This window comes from Mixophyes fleayi, chromosome 2 (assembly GCF_038048845.1).
Source record: "Mixophyes fleayi isolate aMixFle1 chromosome 2, aMixFle1.hap1, whole genome shotgun sequence".
Taxonomy (NCBI): domain Eukaryota; kingdom Metazoa; phylum Chordata; class Amphibia; order Anura; family Limnodynastidae; genus Mixophyes; species Mixophyes fleayi.
The window spans coordinates 257,438,048-257,456,700 of record NC_134403.1 but is presented as its reverse complement, the minus strand read 5'-3'; the positions used below and the strand labels follow the sequence as shown (position 1 = coordinate 257,456,700).

Sequence of the window (18,653 nt, the reverse complement as noted above, 5' to 3'; positions counted from 1 at the left end):
CCTGCATTCACTTTTTGAGCTTGCGCAGTGCAAATTTTCCCCACTTATGCTATGCAAACTGGCGCAAGTCCAACTCTGCATCAGCCCCTAAATGTATGCATGCATATTTTAAATAATGATAGAACACACCTTTCACGGTTAGTGAGCTACATAGTGATTATAGTACGGTTGAGAGCATATTTGTATGTTACTCTTGCAATACCACAAAGCCTGTTCATATATAAAAGTGTGAAGTTGAAAACAGCCTTATATAAATTGATCTCATATGTTGCCTGATATATTTGAAATAATATTTTGCTCTATCAAACAGTACAGACATGCTGACTAGCACCCTTACTCACACAATGTTACAATGCTTGCCTTTGTTGGAAAATACAGTTCTGGACAATCATGTCTTCAGCTCACACTTTGGCAGAACGTTGTAATATACTTGGCATCCAAGTACCAGGTAGTTATCATTTATACGTGTAAATAGAGCAGTGGCTTAGACCTCTTGTTTTTGTAACTTGCTCAATGTTGTGCATGGACAACAAGTTTTTAAAAAAGTATTTTAGTACTTAACTGCTGTGTCCTAGTAATGAAAAAAATTGTATATTTTCTCTATATGTACCTTTCATACAATTACTCTTAATTATGATCTTCTGAGACAATATGAGCTCCAAGCTAGCTCACTCCTCATGTTCCTCCTTTTCAGGAAGTGATGTCAGATCTGGAAGAGAGTAAATATCAGAATGCAGAGCTGCGTCTTTCCATATATGGTCGTTCTCGCAAAGAATGGGACAGTTTAGCTTGTTGGGCTGTCAATCATAAAGTGCACTCTAACAATGTCCGATGGCTTGTGCAGATCCCACGACTCTAGTAAGTATTTTTAATTCGCAATGTGACCATTGAAATACAGGCTCTCCGCATAATTTCTCCCTGCCTCCTTTTGCAAATTATTTTCTAATAAAGATTTAAAGAGTTAGGTCTGTACACTCAGTACAATTTTTTCTCACTCCTTTCAGCGATGTGTTCCGTAGCAAAAAGCAGGTTAATAATTTTCAAGAGATCCTGGAGAACATTTTCTTGCCTCTCTTTGAAGTCACTGTGAACCCAGCCAGTCACCCAGAACTGCACCTCTTTCTGGAACATGTGAGTACTGCACTAGTGCAGCTAGTGTCAGACAAGCTACAAAACAAAACGTTTTATAAGTGAAGAAGAAGCAGCATGTAATCTGAATTTTTCATTCCATTAAAACTGATGTATAGTCCAGGTTCCTGTTACCTAAGCACTCTACTGTGTAGTGTGACAGGAGTCAGTAATTTGCATAGATTATAGTGGGCAGGGAAGTACAGACACTTTACAGTGCACTTGTTTGTAAATAGATACAAAGACATTATTAAATAATGTGAAACCTGCTCAAGAATGTACTACAATATATATGCATTACGGTAAGTGTTTTGATAATGCAAAGGTCCTCCATATAAAATGGGGAGAAACAACCTACAGAACCAGAAACTAATCAGTTTAGGCTTAAAATTACACAGCGAAAATTGCTAAATGCAAAGCAGTATAAACATTCTTTATTAAATCCAAAAGAGACTACAAAGAAAGCAAGGGTTAAAAATACTACATAATGTGGGGAAACAAGCTCATAACAGAAATGTTGAACATATTCTAAACACCATGTAAGTGGAGAGACTTAATAGTGTCTGTAGCTGGAGCCTTTCTTAATGCCTTAGGCCAGACAAGAACCCTTTACACAAACATATACCTTAATAAGGTCTTAATAGGGAGACAAAGCAGTAAGAGAATACAGAATAAAAGGTATTGTAGCAGCTAGCAAGTGGTGCTGTATGGGTGCAACAGATGGATGGAAGATCAAATTTGCTGCAGATTAACCCGCACATTTTTTGATTAGGACTTGAGTTAGTTATGTGAGTATGTAATAGGACCACTACACCTAAAATACAGAATGTCTTATGCAAAAGAACCTACCAATAATGTTCACACATATCTATCTATCTACATATATATATATATATATATATATATATATATATATATATATATATATATATATATATATATATACATACGTATATATATATATATATATATATATATATATATATATATATATATATATATATATATATATATATATATTATAAGTTCCCATACATTCACAGAACTAGAGATGTTTGACATTGCATGTACATTCGTTGTGTGTCGAGTACAAGCCATTGTTCTTTATCAGGAAAGCTGCCATTTTCTGCAAAAGTGTCTGATTGCAGTATCCTTCAATTACATTACTGGCAAGAAGTTTGTTTGTAGGCAAATAGCAGACTTCAAGTCAAAGCGACCCCATTCCCTCTAATAAGGTGATTTTGAGTGCTTTGATATGATTACTAGGGATTTCTATCTGGAAAAGTGCTAATGTTTATACTGACCGTTGACCCACCACTCTTAGTGGTGTCACACAGGGGCTAATTAAAGATGGAGTAGGGAAAGCAATTCATATTAAAAACGACAAAAACAGTATTAAAGAATGGCTTTAACACAAAATCATTGGTTCTATGGTTATATTGGGAAGATCATAACCATACTAACAGGATTGAGTTGTAAAACAACAGTAATAATAAGCCGAATGTCAAATGGCAAATTGTATTGGCATAGAAAAAATATAGCAATTAGCTTAGTAACAAAACAAGAGAAATAGAAAAAACACTGAATCCTAAGACTGTCAGCATTCTTTTATAAGGAATCAAGTAGCATTAGATTCCGAAGAATATCATATGTTCCTAAGTAGTTTTGCATAGTGCATTTTCCATTGATCATCAGTGATTTTTGTAATATAGTATATGAAAGCCTTAAAAAATGTGACAAGGGAAGTTTGGTAAACAAGACAAGCCCAAAACCCGATTTACATATTCAAACATAAGAAAACAAAAGTAACACTTGCCTTGTATGTGTGAGTGTGTGTCTATATTAGGGAATTTAGACTGTAAGCTCCAATGGGGCAGGGACTGATGTGAATGAGTTCTCTGTACAGCGCTGCGAAATTAGTGGCGCTAAATAAATAAATGATGATGATGAAGGAGGTGATCTCATCTAATCCCAAGCAAGGCTCTGAATATCCACCAATTCCTGATCAGTTATAGACTTAAATTAAATGTAACAATTGTGCGTTACAAGAGTGTAACAAGAGTGTGTTAAGGCATTCCGCTGCTTTGTTCACATCACCCATTGCAAACAATGAGTGATGTAGACACAAGTCATTTCCGAATACAGAATGCAGGCCCGCAGCACAAATTATTTTTCTTCTTCTATTTTGATGCCTTGCACTTATTTTTGCATAGATGTACCCATTTTTTATAGGGACGTGCGCGTGTTACGGCATTGGCAATGGCTCTGCGTAGAGCTAATTTTGTCACGGCAGACAAATAAATGTTTGCTCAAAAAATTTGCTGTGTTCACATTTTTCTGCAGTGCAAATGACCCTCTGTGATTGATTATTGGTTTGCATTTAAGGTAAACTTAAATACAAGTTGCCTTACATATAGGAGCTTCTGAAGATCTTTACAAATATATACAGGATGTCAATTTTCCTTAGGAGAACTTGAACATTTTCACATCATATTTATATTTGCTATTCACCTAAGTGCAAGCTATTGTTCCCCATTATCAAACATTTTAGACTAAAAATGACTGACCGCAGTATCAGTCTATAACACAGAATTGCAGATAAAATTACCTTTCTCAACTGTTTCAACTTTAATTCATAATAATAAGGTCCTGATACTTTTCTGTTTATATCTGTAATTGCTTTTCATAGCTCTTCCATTGAAAACAACTTGTGTTTTAGGTTTAGTGTTCCTTTAAATAGGAGCCTACATTTGGCGTAGAGATTTCATCTTATTAGCAGCCAACTTGTATTCTAAGCCTGATACTTTGGCCAGACTTTATCTCCATATCTGAACCTTGGACAAGCGGTGATGACAGTAATGCTAAAATAGCTCTGTACACAGAATAAGCTCCCAATTGAATCATGTAAATGTCATTAGCTGGAAATTTCTGAACAAAAAAGAATGTGTCTAATTCTATTAATTTACACAGTTAAACCGGATCACAATTTTTTGAGTTTGGATAAAAATCAAAACAGTGTTTGTTTCCCTTTTTTATTAGTCAGCCATTTTATATTTCTTTATATTTTAGATGTTCAAGTAGAGGATAGATTATTTTTAGAGCTCATTTCATATAATTTAGGATGCCTGAAATCATTTGGTCGTCATTCAGCACGCTTTAGTGCCACACTATAGCGTACCCTAGGAAAACTTAATGAAAATGTATTAACTTGTATTAAAGGAATGCTTAAAGAAAAATGCAAACTGATCTATAAGGCATCCTGTAATAGTTATAAACATATATTATCACAATTGCCTTATCTTCAAAAAATGTAAGATGTTTTGCATTATGTATAGTCTGATTTGCTAGCTTGGAATACATACATTGTCCTCATTCTTAAAAGGGAACTCCACAGGCATTGTATTCATATACTCAAATTGAGGTGGTTTGCAAATTAGTGCTATTAATGTTTCTGCTGCCTACTAGTGGTGCAATAAGCAAATAATTAAGTTATTTTATTCTTCAAGTTTGAATGAAAAGATAGTAGTCTATATAGTAAAGATAGTAGAGATATATCTTCCCCTTCCTTACTACAACAATGGCAGGTAGCCATCTTCCTCTGCAAGACAATTAACCATTAAATGAGTTCTGACTGTTTTCCCGCAGTGCTTCAATAGGCATGCTGGCTAGTCTGCAGCACAGACACTGAACAATTTGACTTTGTGATTTTTTTGTCATAGCTTTCAAGAATAGCTTTCATGAAAGAAAGTATATTGTGTCTGTAGCGCACTTGATTTTTTCACACTATATTTCTGTATCTCCTACAGATGGATGGCTTTGATAGCGTTGATGATGAATCAAAGCCAGAACATCATATTTTTAATATGGATAGTCCACTGCCCGAGAACTGGAGGGAGGATGAAAACCCACCATATTCCTACTACTTGTACTACATGTATGCCAATATGACTGTGCTCAACCACCTGCGCAGGTACATTTATATCTATGAATATAAATCTATATATCGATATTTAAAGTGAGGACTTCAATATGAATACAGCCTTTATGTCCACTTACCATATACCATATTAGCATGCTTAGAGTGAAGTAAGTGGGAGGATTAGAGTTAAATCTTGGTGCACTACCCCAGAGTAAGAGGTGGTAGTGCACCCCTAACCCACCCCCAAATTGGTGTAATTTCCCAATCTTCAATGCTTTTCTGAGCTGATTAAACTTTTCTCTTCAGCAGTTCATTGTTTTTGTACCTTACAAGGTTAGGGCTTTTCTGATGTATTATTTCCATGTATATCTACCCATATGGACTACATTGTTATAATCTTCACAAATATCCTTCAACTGGGCAACAGCTTATTACCCTATCTGCCTTCCCAGTAATTGGATCACCTACCACCAGCACCTTTTTGGCCTTCCCTGCATACCTGTTCCCATCTTTACTGGAGCAGTCGTTAGTTAACTTGTTAAATGTATCACTGCTGACAGACCCCTCCCTACTGCAACCCCCTGTAGCTTCCTGGTTTAGATTAAGTGCCCAAGGGAGTTGGGATTACTTGTTTTATTAGCTTAGTTTTTACTTTATTTTATTCTTTTATTTCTTTTAAAAATAGGTTTTATTTCTACAAACTTCGCGTAGGAGTGTACTCCAGAAAGAGAGAGAGAGCGCACTCCTATTAATGCAGCCGCACTACAGCTGTCCTATTGCGAGAACTGAAGGCTCTCACCGACAGCACCTGCAGTGTTTCATTGCTGACAGGGGCTAAAGAAGCCGCTGTCACACAGCTTCTTGCATACCGGCGCTGTCAGCAGAGGCAGAGGGCGCCGATAATCGGAGAGATGGCGCCCGCCATCTTGCTGGGAGATACCAAAGGCAGGGGGGAAACTTGTAAAGCAAATTCTATCTACAGGAGCAGGAAAGCTTGGGGTGCAGAACTAATGTTTATAGATCTCCCCCACTTTAGCTTGGATTTTTGGACTCTCCCAGATGCAAGCCAAAAGATTGCCCAGGAAGACAGCAGACTCTTCTAAGCCTGATATTGGAGACGCTGCAAACAGACTCCTCCTGCATACATGTCTTAGCTGGAAGGCTAAGTACTAAAATGTAACTATACCTCTATACTCATTGCTAGTAAAATAGGGGTATATTAGTAGCTAAGATGAAAGTAGCATAATTATAGTATTCTACTTAAAAATCCTTTTTTTCACATAGGCTAGTTACAAGATACTACTTTTGCCTGTCATAGATTAGTCAGTATACTTGTAGTTATATCAAGCCTGTATTTTGTGTGACTGTCTGTATTGGTCATAATTGTGACACTTTCCCCATTCTGAATATGTCTGATAACGGAAAAGCACCTGAACATGATCTTGGACCTCATGGCGTCGAGGCACAATCGGAGGGTTCCCAGATTCTGCGCAAGGGCAAGGAACCCCTGGTGGCAGCCGTCAACGTCATGACAATGCCATGGGACTTCTGTTGCGGTATCTGTTCTCCCCAATTCCCATGATTCACGCGTTCTCAGACGGGTCAGGCAAGGGGGACTCCCAGTGATTCTGGTGGTCCCCATCTGGCCGCGTCGAGTTTGGTATGCGGACATTCTTTTGATGGCAGAGGGTCAAGGGGTTTGTCTACCACTCAGAGACGACCTTCTTCTCCAAGGACCATTCCATCATCAGGTCCTGCCTCGGCTGACTCTAACGGCATGTCTGTTGAAGCCAGCCTATTTCGTGAACACGCTCTTGCGAGCTCGTAAACCAGTTTCGGCTCATATCTACCACCACATCTGGCGCACCTACATTAGATGGTGTGAAAATGGCATTCCTCCAGGATGGCCTGGATGCAGGTCTTCGTCTGGTCTCAGTAAAAGTGCAAGTCTCGACTCTTTCTGTATTTTTCCATCTTCGACTGGCAGACATGCCGGATATTAGGACGTTTTTGCAGGGAGTTCTGCATATACAACATCCGTATGTTCCACCCATGGCACCCTGGGATCTCAACCAAGTATTGAATATGCTACAGGTTCCCCGTTTCAACCATTGCATTCTGCAGAATTCAGATTCTTAGCGTAGAAGTAGTGTTCCTGCTGGCAATTGCATCGGCTCGCAGAGTGTCAGAGTTAGGAGCCCTTTCATGTTGTGAGCCATATATGGTATTTCACAATGACAGAGCAGTTCTCCGTACCATTCCTTTGTTTGTTCCGAAGGTGGTATTAGCTTTTCATATGCACCAAGAAATTGTGGTTCCACTGTTCAAAGAAGGGACATCATCCGGACCGAATTCTATGGAATACCTGGATGTGGTCAGGGCTCTCCGGATTTAGGTATGAAGGATCTCCCACATTCGACGCACAGATTCTTTATTTATTTTGTTTGATTCCCATAAACGAGGATTGCCAGCCTCAAAGCAGTCCATTGTCAGATGGATTAAATCAACCATTAAGCCGGCTTATGTCAATGCTAATTGACCTGTGCCAGACCAAATAGCTGCCCGTTCCACCCGCTTGGTGGGAACTTCTTGGGCGGCACGAAATGGGGCCTCAGCGGACCAGCTTTGCAGAGCAGCTACCTGGTCTTCGGTCCATACCTTTACCAAATTTTATCAATTCCATGTATTTACGTCCATGTATGCCAGTTTTGGCTGTAGTGCTCTACGTGCCGGGCTGTCAGAGTGGTCCCTTCCATAAGGGGGTTGCTTTAGAACGTCCTCATGGTAGCAGTGTCCCCCAGATAGGATGAAAGAGAAAAGAGGATTTTTATACTTGCGATACATCCGTTTCTCTGATTCCATCTGGGGACACTGCATTCCCTCCCTTCTGCTCTTCTGGTGTATGGTCTATGGTTGTTTGGCTTATCTTCCTTGGGGCTTTATAATTAACCTGAGGAGCTACAGGGGGTTGCAGAGGGGAGGGGTCTGTCAGTAGTGATACATTTAACAAGTTTACTAGTTAAGTGCTAACTCCACACTCCCCTCATACAACCCCATGGTAACAGTGTCCCCCAGATGGAATCAGAGAAACGGATTTATATAAGTATAAAAATCCTCTTTTTTTTAAGCCATTATAGAGATGAACTATTTATTAATTGATCACCCAGTTTTTTGTTTAGTTTTTTTAAATAGATCTATGTTTGTTATATATGGTACAGTTGTATTTTAAACCCATATAAATGTATGTGTACTATGCATCACACAGATAATAAGTTACAAGATCTTATTGCTATCTAAAATTAGTGACATCCCTTTCCCTTCAGCCATACTCTGTGGTATATGTAGTGAATTAATTTATTTTTATCTAACTGGGACTTGATTCTTGTTGGTAAGAAGGTTGGAATGACTGGAGACACAGTCTACTAACAATTGGGCTAGCTCAGTGGTTCCCAAACTTTTGCAGTTCGCGGCACCCTTAGAGTCTCCAAATTTTTTCAAGGCACCCCTCCAAAATAATTACTGAGCAGTCCTGTTTTAGAAGTAGTTGGGTCAAAAAATTGTAATAAGTATTTAGGTCACGACAGATATACTTATTTAGTTGTATGCAAAAATGCCCCTCTGCATCCAGACACTCTGCCCCCTCTGCATCCAGGCACACTGCCCCCTCTGCAACCAGGCACACTGCCCCCTCTGCATCAGGCACACTGCCCCCTCTGCATCCAGGCACACTGCCCTCTCTCACGTTGCCCCCTCTGCCCTCTCCTCTGCCCTCTCTCACGCTGTCACCCTCCTCTGCCCTCTCTCACGCTGTCACCCTCCTCTGCCCTCTCTCACGCTGTCACTCTCCTCTGCCCTCTCTCACGCTGTCACCCTCCTCTGCCCTCTCTCACGCTGTCACCCTCCTCTGCCATCTGTCCCCCTCCTCTGCCATCTGCCCTCCTCCTCTGCTCTCTGTCCCCCTCCTCTGCCATCTGTCCCCCTCCTCTGCCATCTGCCCCCCTCCTCTGCCATCTGTCCCCCTCCTCTGCCATCTGTCCCCCTCCTCTGCCATCTGCCCTCCTCCTCTGCCAGGCGCCAGCCCTAGAAAAAAGAAAGCAAACAGAAACTTACCAATCCACGCGGCGCTAGGACCCTGCAGCCTCCTCTCTCACGCAGCTGTCACTGACGTCGATATTCAGTGACAGCTGCTGCGGGAGTGAGGATGCTGCAGGGTCCCGGCGCCGCGCGGATTGGTAAGTTTCTGTTTGCTTTCTTTTTTCTAGGGCTGGCCGGCGGCACCCCAGTGACAGCGCCGCGGCACCCCTGGGAGCCGCAGCGCACACTTTGGGAACCGCCGGGCTAGCTAATAATACAAGGACACTGTAATGCCATCATGTAGAGGGCAACGTATAGTTGTGCTCCAGGGCGTGCTTCAATGAGAAATTCTCTTCTCTTATTGCTCTTTCTGTCTCTGTGGCACAGGCAGCGTGGATTTCATACTTTTGTTCTGCGCCCGCACTGTGGAGAAGCGGGACCTATTCACCACCTTGTGTCTGGATTCATGTTATCACAGAACATCTCACACGGACTCCTGCTGCGCAAGGTGATGTTTACACAACTTTTTTTTTTTTAAATTGTGTATGGTGCTCAAAAGTGACTGTCACATTGATTACCCTCTAATCCGTAGACCGTGGAAGTGCTTATCACTAACAGATACAGAATTCCTTTTTATCTGTAACAAATTCTCTCTCTTTCCACATGTTCTCGGCCTCCAAATGGTATATACCTATGACTGTAATGCTCTAAAAACAGTTGAGACAGATTATTTTGGCAGTTGTTTTACACCAATAACTTATGAGCCTTTGGTTGTGTACTCCTGCTTTAAAAGATCAAAAACTGTAAGAAAAAAAACTTTTAAAGAACAAGTACACAAAAAAGCAACCCTTCATATAATGCTATTCAGTATTTCTAAAACGAAATATTTTCAGCAGAAATCAACAATTTGCCATAGCTATGTGTGCGTACAACATATGCGGCACAGTTTCAGTATCTGCAGAAAACGCATCTGGCCGGACCCTATATTGTCATTCCATTGTGGTATTAGCGAAGATTGAATTTTAGTATGAGGTTACAATATTTTTAAATTGATATTTTACATCAAAAGTGTGTGTGATTTTACTGAAATGGTATCTGACACCATCTATATCGCACTGCCTATTTGTGTCTGTGTCTGAATCCTGATTTAGAAATCCTGGGGAGCATAATGGTGCACCTATGGTGAGTATACCGCATTGTGATGTACAACTGAATTTTCCCCCCTGCATATTGCCAAATTAGCCAAGACATTTATACTGCACATCTTTTCTACAGCGGAGTAGGTGATTTTCACTCAGTGGAAGTCCTTGTGCCTCCATTTTCGTATTGTCATTGATAGATTAAACATTGTTATGGAAAAGTTACAACACTCCTCCATACTGGAACAGTTGGCTGGCTACAACGTCTAACCTAGGATTTCCCAAACCCTGTCGGCATGGTCACCTAACAGTGCAGGTTTTCCAGGTGACATAATTATTACTGACTGACACATTGTAACAGATCCACAGGTGGTACTGAGTACACCTGTGCTCCAGCAAAAACATATAGAAAACCTGCACTGTTAGGGGACCATGAGGATTGGGTTTGTGAAACCCTTATCTAACCAGTATATCCTGAATATCATCCCATGTTGATATTGGGACTACGACTTTCCAGGGTGGCTGATACAGCTGTATATTTATAAAGTATTTTGTCAGAAAGAATGCATTGAGTGTCTCTGCTTGTTTGTTAGCTGTTATCTGTTTTTGCGGTTAAAATGTTACAAGAAAAAAAGTCTTAAATATACTATTTCATTGCTGGAAACTAGCTGGTTCCATTGAACCATATATAATATATACACAATCCAAGGTGCAGGAGCACTCTTTAAGCACTAAGACCATATTTATACATAATTAAAGACAGTTATATGTTAAACTCTGCAGTAATATAAACTCTATAATAGAACTAGAATAAACATGAGGTTCTTAGTGCAAATTTTTTATCAAACTGTGGATGGCCATCTACCGCGTGAAGGTGATGAGATGAAGGAAAATGATGTTTTCATACATTGAGCTTTGGGTAACGTTGAAGCATTTATATGGAAATATTAGATAACTAGTTGATCACAGTTGGTAGGTAAGAGGTCATTGGAGGAGAAATAGATTTGAGTGTGTGCTGATGGTCAAATGAGCAAATTAGTTTACCAGGAGAAGAGGTTTACAGTGAGAAAAACATTGGGCTGAGAACAGAGCCTTGTGTGACCCCCAACAGAGAGCAGGAGTGAAGGGGAGTCATGAAGGAGTAGGTGAATAGGTAGGAAGTGATTTTGTCCTTCGTTATCATGGAATTATGAGTCTACAGTGAAGGAAGTCAGTGTTAGAGCGAGATTACCACAAGTTACAGCCAGGAGCACTTTTAAAGTTAATGGATATGTTTGATGTGGCTGTGGAGACTGGATCTGTTTGTGGCTTAAGTGAGTGTGTTGTTGTAGAAAGAGACAGATCAGGGTAAGGTAGTTATAGATTAGAGGAGTAGTTTTGGTGAAGAGAATTGGGTCGATCATTTAGATGCAGCAGTTTAGATTTAGGTGTAGTCGGGCATGAGATAAAATGAGAAACTAGAGATGGAGCAGAAGCAGGAGAAGACAAGGTCAGTGAATTGTCCATCACAGTGGCTAGGAGATGAAGTCCACTGGAAAGAAGTAAGCAAAATAAGTATTGTGGTGGCAAATCACCCAGTATGAAAGTAGGTAGGTCAAATGATAGGAAATAAGTGATCTAGAATACCCCCTGACCACATCACCACATTTATTGCTAGCTGTGGGATGGGCTCATACCTTAGAATGACATATTTGGCCAGTTACATCCTGCAGCTTTCCAGACACTTGGCTGCAGTAAATGTTTAAATGCGACCAGGGTGTTTCCTACCACGATAAACCAGTTAACTAGGCTTATCAGGGTAATTGATTGAATTGAGCAAGATTTATCACTAAGACCTATAGATGGGCAAGACAAACTTCATCAACATTTATCAACATTTATTTTTTATAGTGCCAATATATTCTGTAGCACTTTACAGTCGGCAACAAACACATTAAGAAAACAATATTGGGTAATACAGACAGACAGAGAGGTAAAAGGGCCCTGGTCGCAAGCTTACAATTTATAGGACAGTAGGAGTTTGATACATGAGGTTAAGTTCTACATACTACTACATATTGGTCCAACCAGATTACAAAGATAAAAAGTGCTTAGTGGCTATATGATCCCGTCACACAGCAGCGTTGGTCAGGGGGCAAGTGGGTTGTTGACTTGAGGTTGAAAAGGTGGGTTTCTAGAGAATGCTTGAAAGTTTGAAGACTGGAGGAAAATCTTATTGTGTGAGGAAGAGCATTCTGCAAATTGAGTGCAACCGGGAAAAAGTTCTGTAACTAGGAATGGAAGCAGGTAATGAGTGTGGATGAGAGACGCAGATCTTGTACAGAATGGAGGTGGCAAGTTTGGAGATATGTTTTGACAAGGTAAGAGATGTACGTTGGTGAAATTTTATTAATGGCCCTGTATGTTAGTAGAAGTATTTTATATTGGATTCGGAAAAAAAACAGGCAAACAATTTAGGGACTGATAGAGTGGATCAGCTGTGGGAGAATGATTTACAAGGGAAATCAATCTAACCGCTGCATGCAAAATAGATTGTTGGGGAGAGAGTCAGATTCAGGTAAGACCACTGGGAATAGTATTGCAATAGTCAATGTGAGAAATGATGAGTGCACGAATTAAAGTTTTTGCAGTGTCTTGTGTGAGATATGTACGTATTCTGGAAATGTTTCTTAGATTTGTGTAACAGAATTTAGATATATATTGAATGTGGGGAACAAGGGATAGTTCTAAATCAAGGATCAGATTGTGGGTAGGATTTATTGTCATGTTGTCAAAAGAAATCGAAATGTCAGGTAGGCTGAAGGCTGGTGGGAATATTATTAATTATGTTTTTGAAAGATTGGGTTTGAGGTGATGAGAGGATATCTGAGATGAAACGGCTGAAAGACTTTCAGTAACGTGGGCCAACACAGATGGATAGAGGTCCTTAGACAAACTTAGAGAATCTTTGACAAACATTGCAATGGAGCGCCTGTCTTTAAATAGGAAAGGCATGGTATGGGTGCTCCACACACAGCCCCCTCACTTTGGGTGGTGTTAGATTACCCTGTTCATCCACATAAATGTTGCTTTATCTGTAATTGCTGTGCAAGATTTGTGTAGCGACACAGTGGACATGCACTGTGATTCTATATCTTTAAAAAAATATCAAATTTAGTTAATGATTTTTTGATTCTAGACCTTCTATAATTAAATTACAATTCAATTGTGTGGTACAGCCACTATGTTTTGTTACTGGTGATGTGTGCAGTTTGGTCAGTTTTCATTCCCAATAGCATCTAATCCCTTCCCATCTATCTGTCCTTGCCTCACACCTAAATCTGTTTATTTCTTTTTCTGTGGTTGCAGGCCCCAGTTTTGCAGTATCTGTACTACCTGGCACAGATTGGTATCGCCATGTCTCCTTTAAGTAATAACAGTCTGTTCCTGAGCTATCACCGGAATCCACTCCCTGATTTCCTGTCACGTGGCCTTATAGTGTCTCTTTCCACGGACGATCCACTGCAGTTTCATTTCACAAAGGTATTTTGGGAAGGGCGACAGGATTGCAGTGGGTAGACGATTTTCTTTTTGTGACTCACTAGTTGAGGTATGCAGATTGATGCACATGCCATTGAACAATTTCTAACATATAATGTGAATTTTATTTTTACGTGTAATCTGTTTTATAGGAGCCTCTAATGGAAGAATACAGCATTGCCACCCAAGTATGGAAACTGAGCTCCTGTGACATGTGTGAGCTGGCAAGAAACAGTGTATTAATGAGCGGCTTTCCTCACAAGGTGAGACTCGCTCAATATTTATATATGCATAGAAAGTACTCAAGAACCTTGCAATGACATGTCAAGTTTTGTTATATTTTCCTTCTTTTAACTGAACACAACTTAGCTGGCAACATTAATAAAGCACAACACTACCTAAAGAGTTCATTTCTGGATAATAAAAAAATAGATATTGTTGTCTGCTTATTAACTAGGTGCTGTGACTGACCAGTTAACACTGTCATTTATGATTGATGAGCGTTACAGTGCAACAGGCAGCATTTTGTTTAATACTTAGATACAGTAGGGCAAATTTGAAGACATTCCCTTTCTTGTGTGGTGGTGCAAAGCTTTTGCATATTGTAAAAGCCCATGTTTTTAATTTCAGCGCAGAGGTGGTTTGTTTCCCATTGGGGTAGCAGTTGGATTTCCTAAGCGCCCAAGATTTGCTTAGTGCAAATTAACCAGTGAATTTAATATTATAAACTTAATAACTATCACTTGGAATAAAAATGGGCCATTTTCCCCTGATTAAACTGCTACTCAATGAGAAGTTCTTGGAAAGGTGGAGGGGATAAAGAAACTTTAACATTACTTTGGTGAAAACCAAAATGGTGACAATATCCATAGCCCGTGTTTGTCATAGCCTGTGTGTTGTGCTACTGTTTATTCTAATGTTTCCTGTGTGACAGGTGAAGAGTTACTGGCTGGGCCCTAATTACGTGCGTGATGGTCCTGAGGGAAATGATATCCGCAGAACTAATGTGCCTGACATCCGGGTTAGGTTTCGATATGAGACTCTATGCGAAGAGCTGATGCTCATTATACAGGCTCTGCAGAGTGATGAGCTGGAGACCATCCCAGAGGAAATCCTGTCTATGGGCGGTGGACTGGACAAGAACACCGAAAGAGAAGATGTCCAAAGTATGGGAGAAGAGAAGAAGGGACCCTGATTAAAGAAAGAACTATATGGGGGAGCAGTCAGGGATGTGATTGACCAAGTGCATGGGGTTCACCATATCTGGATGATAAAGATTATTTGGAGGGGGAGGGTTGAGACCTTAAGAATATGAGAGTAGTAGTGCAGAGGAACATGACTAAGGCGTGAGTCTTAAGAGAAAACAAAGCTGTGACACAAGAATTATATTGGATCGGTACATTTCAATTGAAAACTAATTCTTGTAGAATCACCAAAGATAGGGGAGGTTGTGATCATTAGTAGACAGGATGATATGAACCGATAGATGCACAGAATAGTAGAAAGAGAACAAATGTTATGGAGCATTTTATGCATCGCAACTGAGAGATAACTGACAGCATCATAGTAATCAATCTGCAGTGAACACTGATTCTAGGTAAATACAAAACTATGAAGATCATTTATTTATTTATGGTTATTTATGCATAGCAAAAGGCAGAGAGGGGTGAACATTTCCAGAGATGCTCTGTGCAAAACCGTGTCAAACATTTTACCACAGTAGTACCACCCCTGTCAATAAAAGTAGCTTTTAGTTTCAAGCCTAAAAACTGCTAGGTCTATGGTTTAACATAATCATAAGAGCAAATTTGTGTGTATGAAGCTTTTAAATGCAATGCTTGGGGTGACCCTACAAATGCATTTTTCTGACAAAGTGCAACATGGAGGTCTCACTAAAATCATAGCACAAGAACCAACGGCCACCTTCTCTGAGCTGTTGTAAAAAAGTCCTTTTGCAGAAGGGGAAATGGCCATTCACCCCTCCAATCAGAAATGCGCCCTTCACCCCTTTTTATAACATCAATAACCATATAGCTCCATAAAAGGAAATCTCATTCCTGCAGGCGCACCAGTCATGTGCTTGGATTTCATTCCTCCCAACTCCTCCTCTCTGCCTGCGCAAACTTCTGCTGCTCCTCAAACATCACATCTTCTATATACCCATGCACCTTGTTGGATATCTAGGCATCCACAAATCCAGGTGCTTATCGGCTCCAAAGCTAGTTTTGCACTTTGCAGCAGATGTTTTATGGCTGATCTCCAATGAATATCTTCAGCATAAACCTTGTGGATGCGAAGACTGAAATACATGTTATGATACTTTGATCAATGGAGACTAATGTACAAAAATACTAGTCACATTGAATGAAGGAATATAGAAAATTACTTCTCCATAGGGAAAAGTGAATTGAAAAAAATGCTGTAGATATGCTGGGAGATGTTGAGGCGTCTATCTTTGCATGTTTAGGGGATGTAAAGCAAGAGGAGTTCATGTACAGCTGCATTGAAAACTGTTAAGTGGAAAGGGGTTGAGATGATAGAGAATGAGTATGGTACACACTGCTTGTCCACACTGAATTGCCATAAAAATTTTATATACCATACGTCTGTTTTAAATGGCCACTTTATAGTAAAGATATATTTTTCTTATAGCAGAGAGTGCATGTAGAATGTGTAAACAGTTGTATTAATAACCAGCGCCATTCTAGAGTATGGTGTGTCGATACCAACTAGAGGCATTGGATTATCACCGTTTTATTTGAGTAGTAGTCACTTTATGACACATTGCTGTTTTTTTATTGATTCTCATGTCTGACAAATTTTCTCTGAGTCAGTGGAAATTCATTTATAATAGAAAACATAGTATGAAAATGACTGACGCCCTTTAGTACATTTACTTCTATGTCTTATAGAGGTAAATTTACTAAAGGGCGTGTTTGATAGGCTTTGCAAGTGGCACACATCAGATGCAGTTTTTAGCTCCAAACTGCAAGATTTACCGTTCTGCAGTTTGGAAAGTGAAAACTTTATCCCATAAATTGCATGCAATTTAGGCAAAACTTCAAGTGGTTTAGGTCAATCCGCAAAGTAAAACTGGATGTTTCCCAGTTTGTCAAAACCGCACTTTAGTAAATTTACCCCTTAGACTATATCTTATTTAATCTGTCAAATATCTCAGGCCCATAGGTTCTTTTACTTTTTTCATTGACAAAGAATAGCACGCCAGCAAATATTTATTTATTTTTTGTGTACCAAGCCCTGGTTAGCCTGTAGATGTATTTAAGATGCACAATGTTAGATTTGGAATTACTGGACAAAAAAAAATAATAATTGCGTGATGCCTATATTTAAAACATAAACAACAGACTCAACTGGTTATAATATGTGTACTTTTGTGATTGTGTCACTGTGGTTGCATTGCTGTACTTCCTGCATGCTGTTGTGTCTGTTAATGTCTGTGTATATGCATTCTACCTTCAACTACAGTTCTGTCACTCTCTTACAAATGCTACTACATGTAATTAGTCAGATCTTGGAATTTGCATGGAAATTAAAGATATGTTTCAATGAGTTCATGGGTCATGTGTGAACATTTAACACCCACATTTGATGATTCTTTGGCAAGCACTAACATAGTCATAAAAGTAATGTTAACAGGCTGAAGCTGACCACACAGGGAATTACCGTATATACTCGAGTATAAGTCGACCCGAATATAAGCCGAGGCACCTAATTTTACTACATAAAACTGGGAAAACTTATTGACTCGAGTATAAGCCTAGGGTGGAAAAGAGCGCTAATTTAAAAACCTAAATAAAAATGATAGGTTCAATCTATGAAATAATTTTTAGCTAAACCATAAATAACAGCAGATGACAAGGAACATTCATAAATGATTATAAAATCATTGGCATTGGGTACAACCTAACCTAAATAAAGGGGTAGGGATATGAATGTATGAACATGGTGGCTGTATTGTTTGTTCATTATGTAATTGCCCTGTAAATTTTAAAAAAAGGAGAGAGAGAGAGAGAGAGAGAGATTTTTCACTAACCCGGCGTTCCAACAACAGCAAGTTCGGCATTTGGAACGCAAAACTTCCTGTGTTGGAACGCATATGCAGAAGTTGAAGCCGAGGGACCAGACACCAGGTAAGTTCACCCGTGTATAAGCCGAGTGCCCTTTTTCAGCATACAAAAGTATGCTGAAAAACTCAGCTTATACACGAGTATATACGGTAGATCAAATTTGCCTGGAATTGCTGCTTGTGCGTTGCTCCATTAAGCATTAGTTGTGGTCGAAAATGTCTGCAAGTGACCAACTATCGTGCCTGTGCAGGGAATAATGGGTATCTGGACACTTGACTCAACCAGCAAACTTCCATATTTGTTCGTTTGGACAACCACATGGGTAGCTGATTTGGGTGCAAGTCGGGAAGTCAGGGCAAATGTCCAGATTTTTATATGCGGCCAGTTTAAGCTTTGCTGTCAACTTAATATTGTAATGTAAGACATCAGGTTTTACAAACCCTTTCCAGCACCAAGCCACAACCATGGTCCTTATGACTTCAGGAAGAGAAGAGTAAGACAGAGAGTTAATTTGCTGTAGGTCTCCATTTTTAAATATAGAGGTTATTAGGGATGGAACAGTGCTTCTCCAGTCACGTACCAAAATTTGGTTAGAAGCATGGCCCATGATGCCGCTCTAGACTCACTGTGGCTCTGCTCTCAAATGTTAATAAGTATTTTATAATAGCGCAAATTGTTAAGAGACAATTTTCTCTTTCCTGCCATTGGGGGACACTGCGAGACATTGGGGTATAGTAGGTGGTCAGGAGTTCTTGTCACTTAAACTGTTAAATTCTGAGACTCCTC

At 39.7% G+C, this 18,653-nt stretch overlaps 1 protein-coding gene across 7 annotated transcripts in view; it reads left to right on the top strand.

Annotated features, from left to right (window-relative positions):
• AMPD2 (adenosine monophosphate deaminase 2) overlaps positions 1-17,349 on the top strand; it is an 85,370-nt gene extending 68,021 nt beyond the window's left edge. For all 7 annotated transcript variants that reach the window (XM_075195950.1, XM_075195951.1, XM_075195949.1 and 4 more), the window contains 7 exons: positions 695-858; positions 1,005-1,131; positions 4,935-5,098; positions 9,509-9,629; positions 13,609-13,782; positions 13,932-14,042; positions 14,714-17,349. In XM_075195950.1, the coding sequence (XP_075052051.1) occupies positions 695-858; positions 1,005-1,131; positions 4,935-5,098; positions 9,509-9,629; positions 13,609-13,782; positions 13,932-14,042; positions 14,714-14,974 (1,122 nt within the window). In that variant the 3' untranslated portion in view covers positions 14,975-17,349. The remainder of the gene's footprint in view (positions 1-694; positions 859-1,004; positions 1,132-4,934; positions 5,099-9,508; positions 9,630-13,608; positions 13,783-13,931; positions 14,043-14,713) is intronic.
• Positions 17,350-18,653: the final 1,304 nt, after the last annotated feature.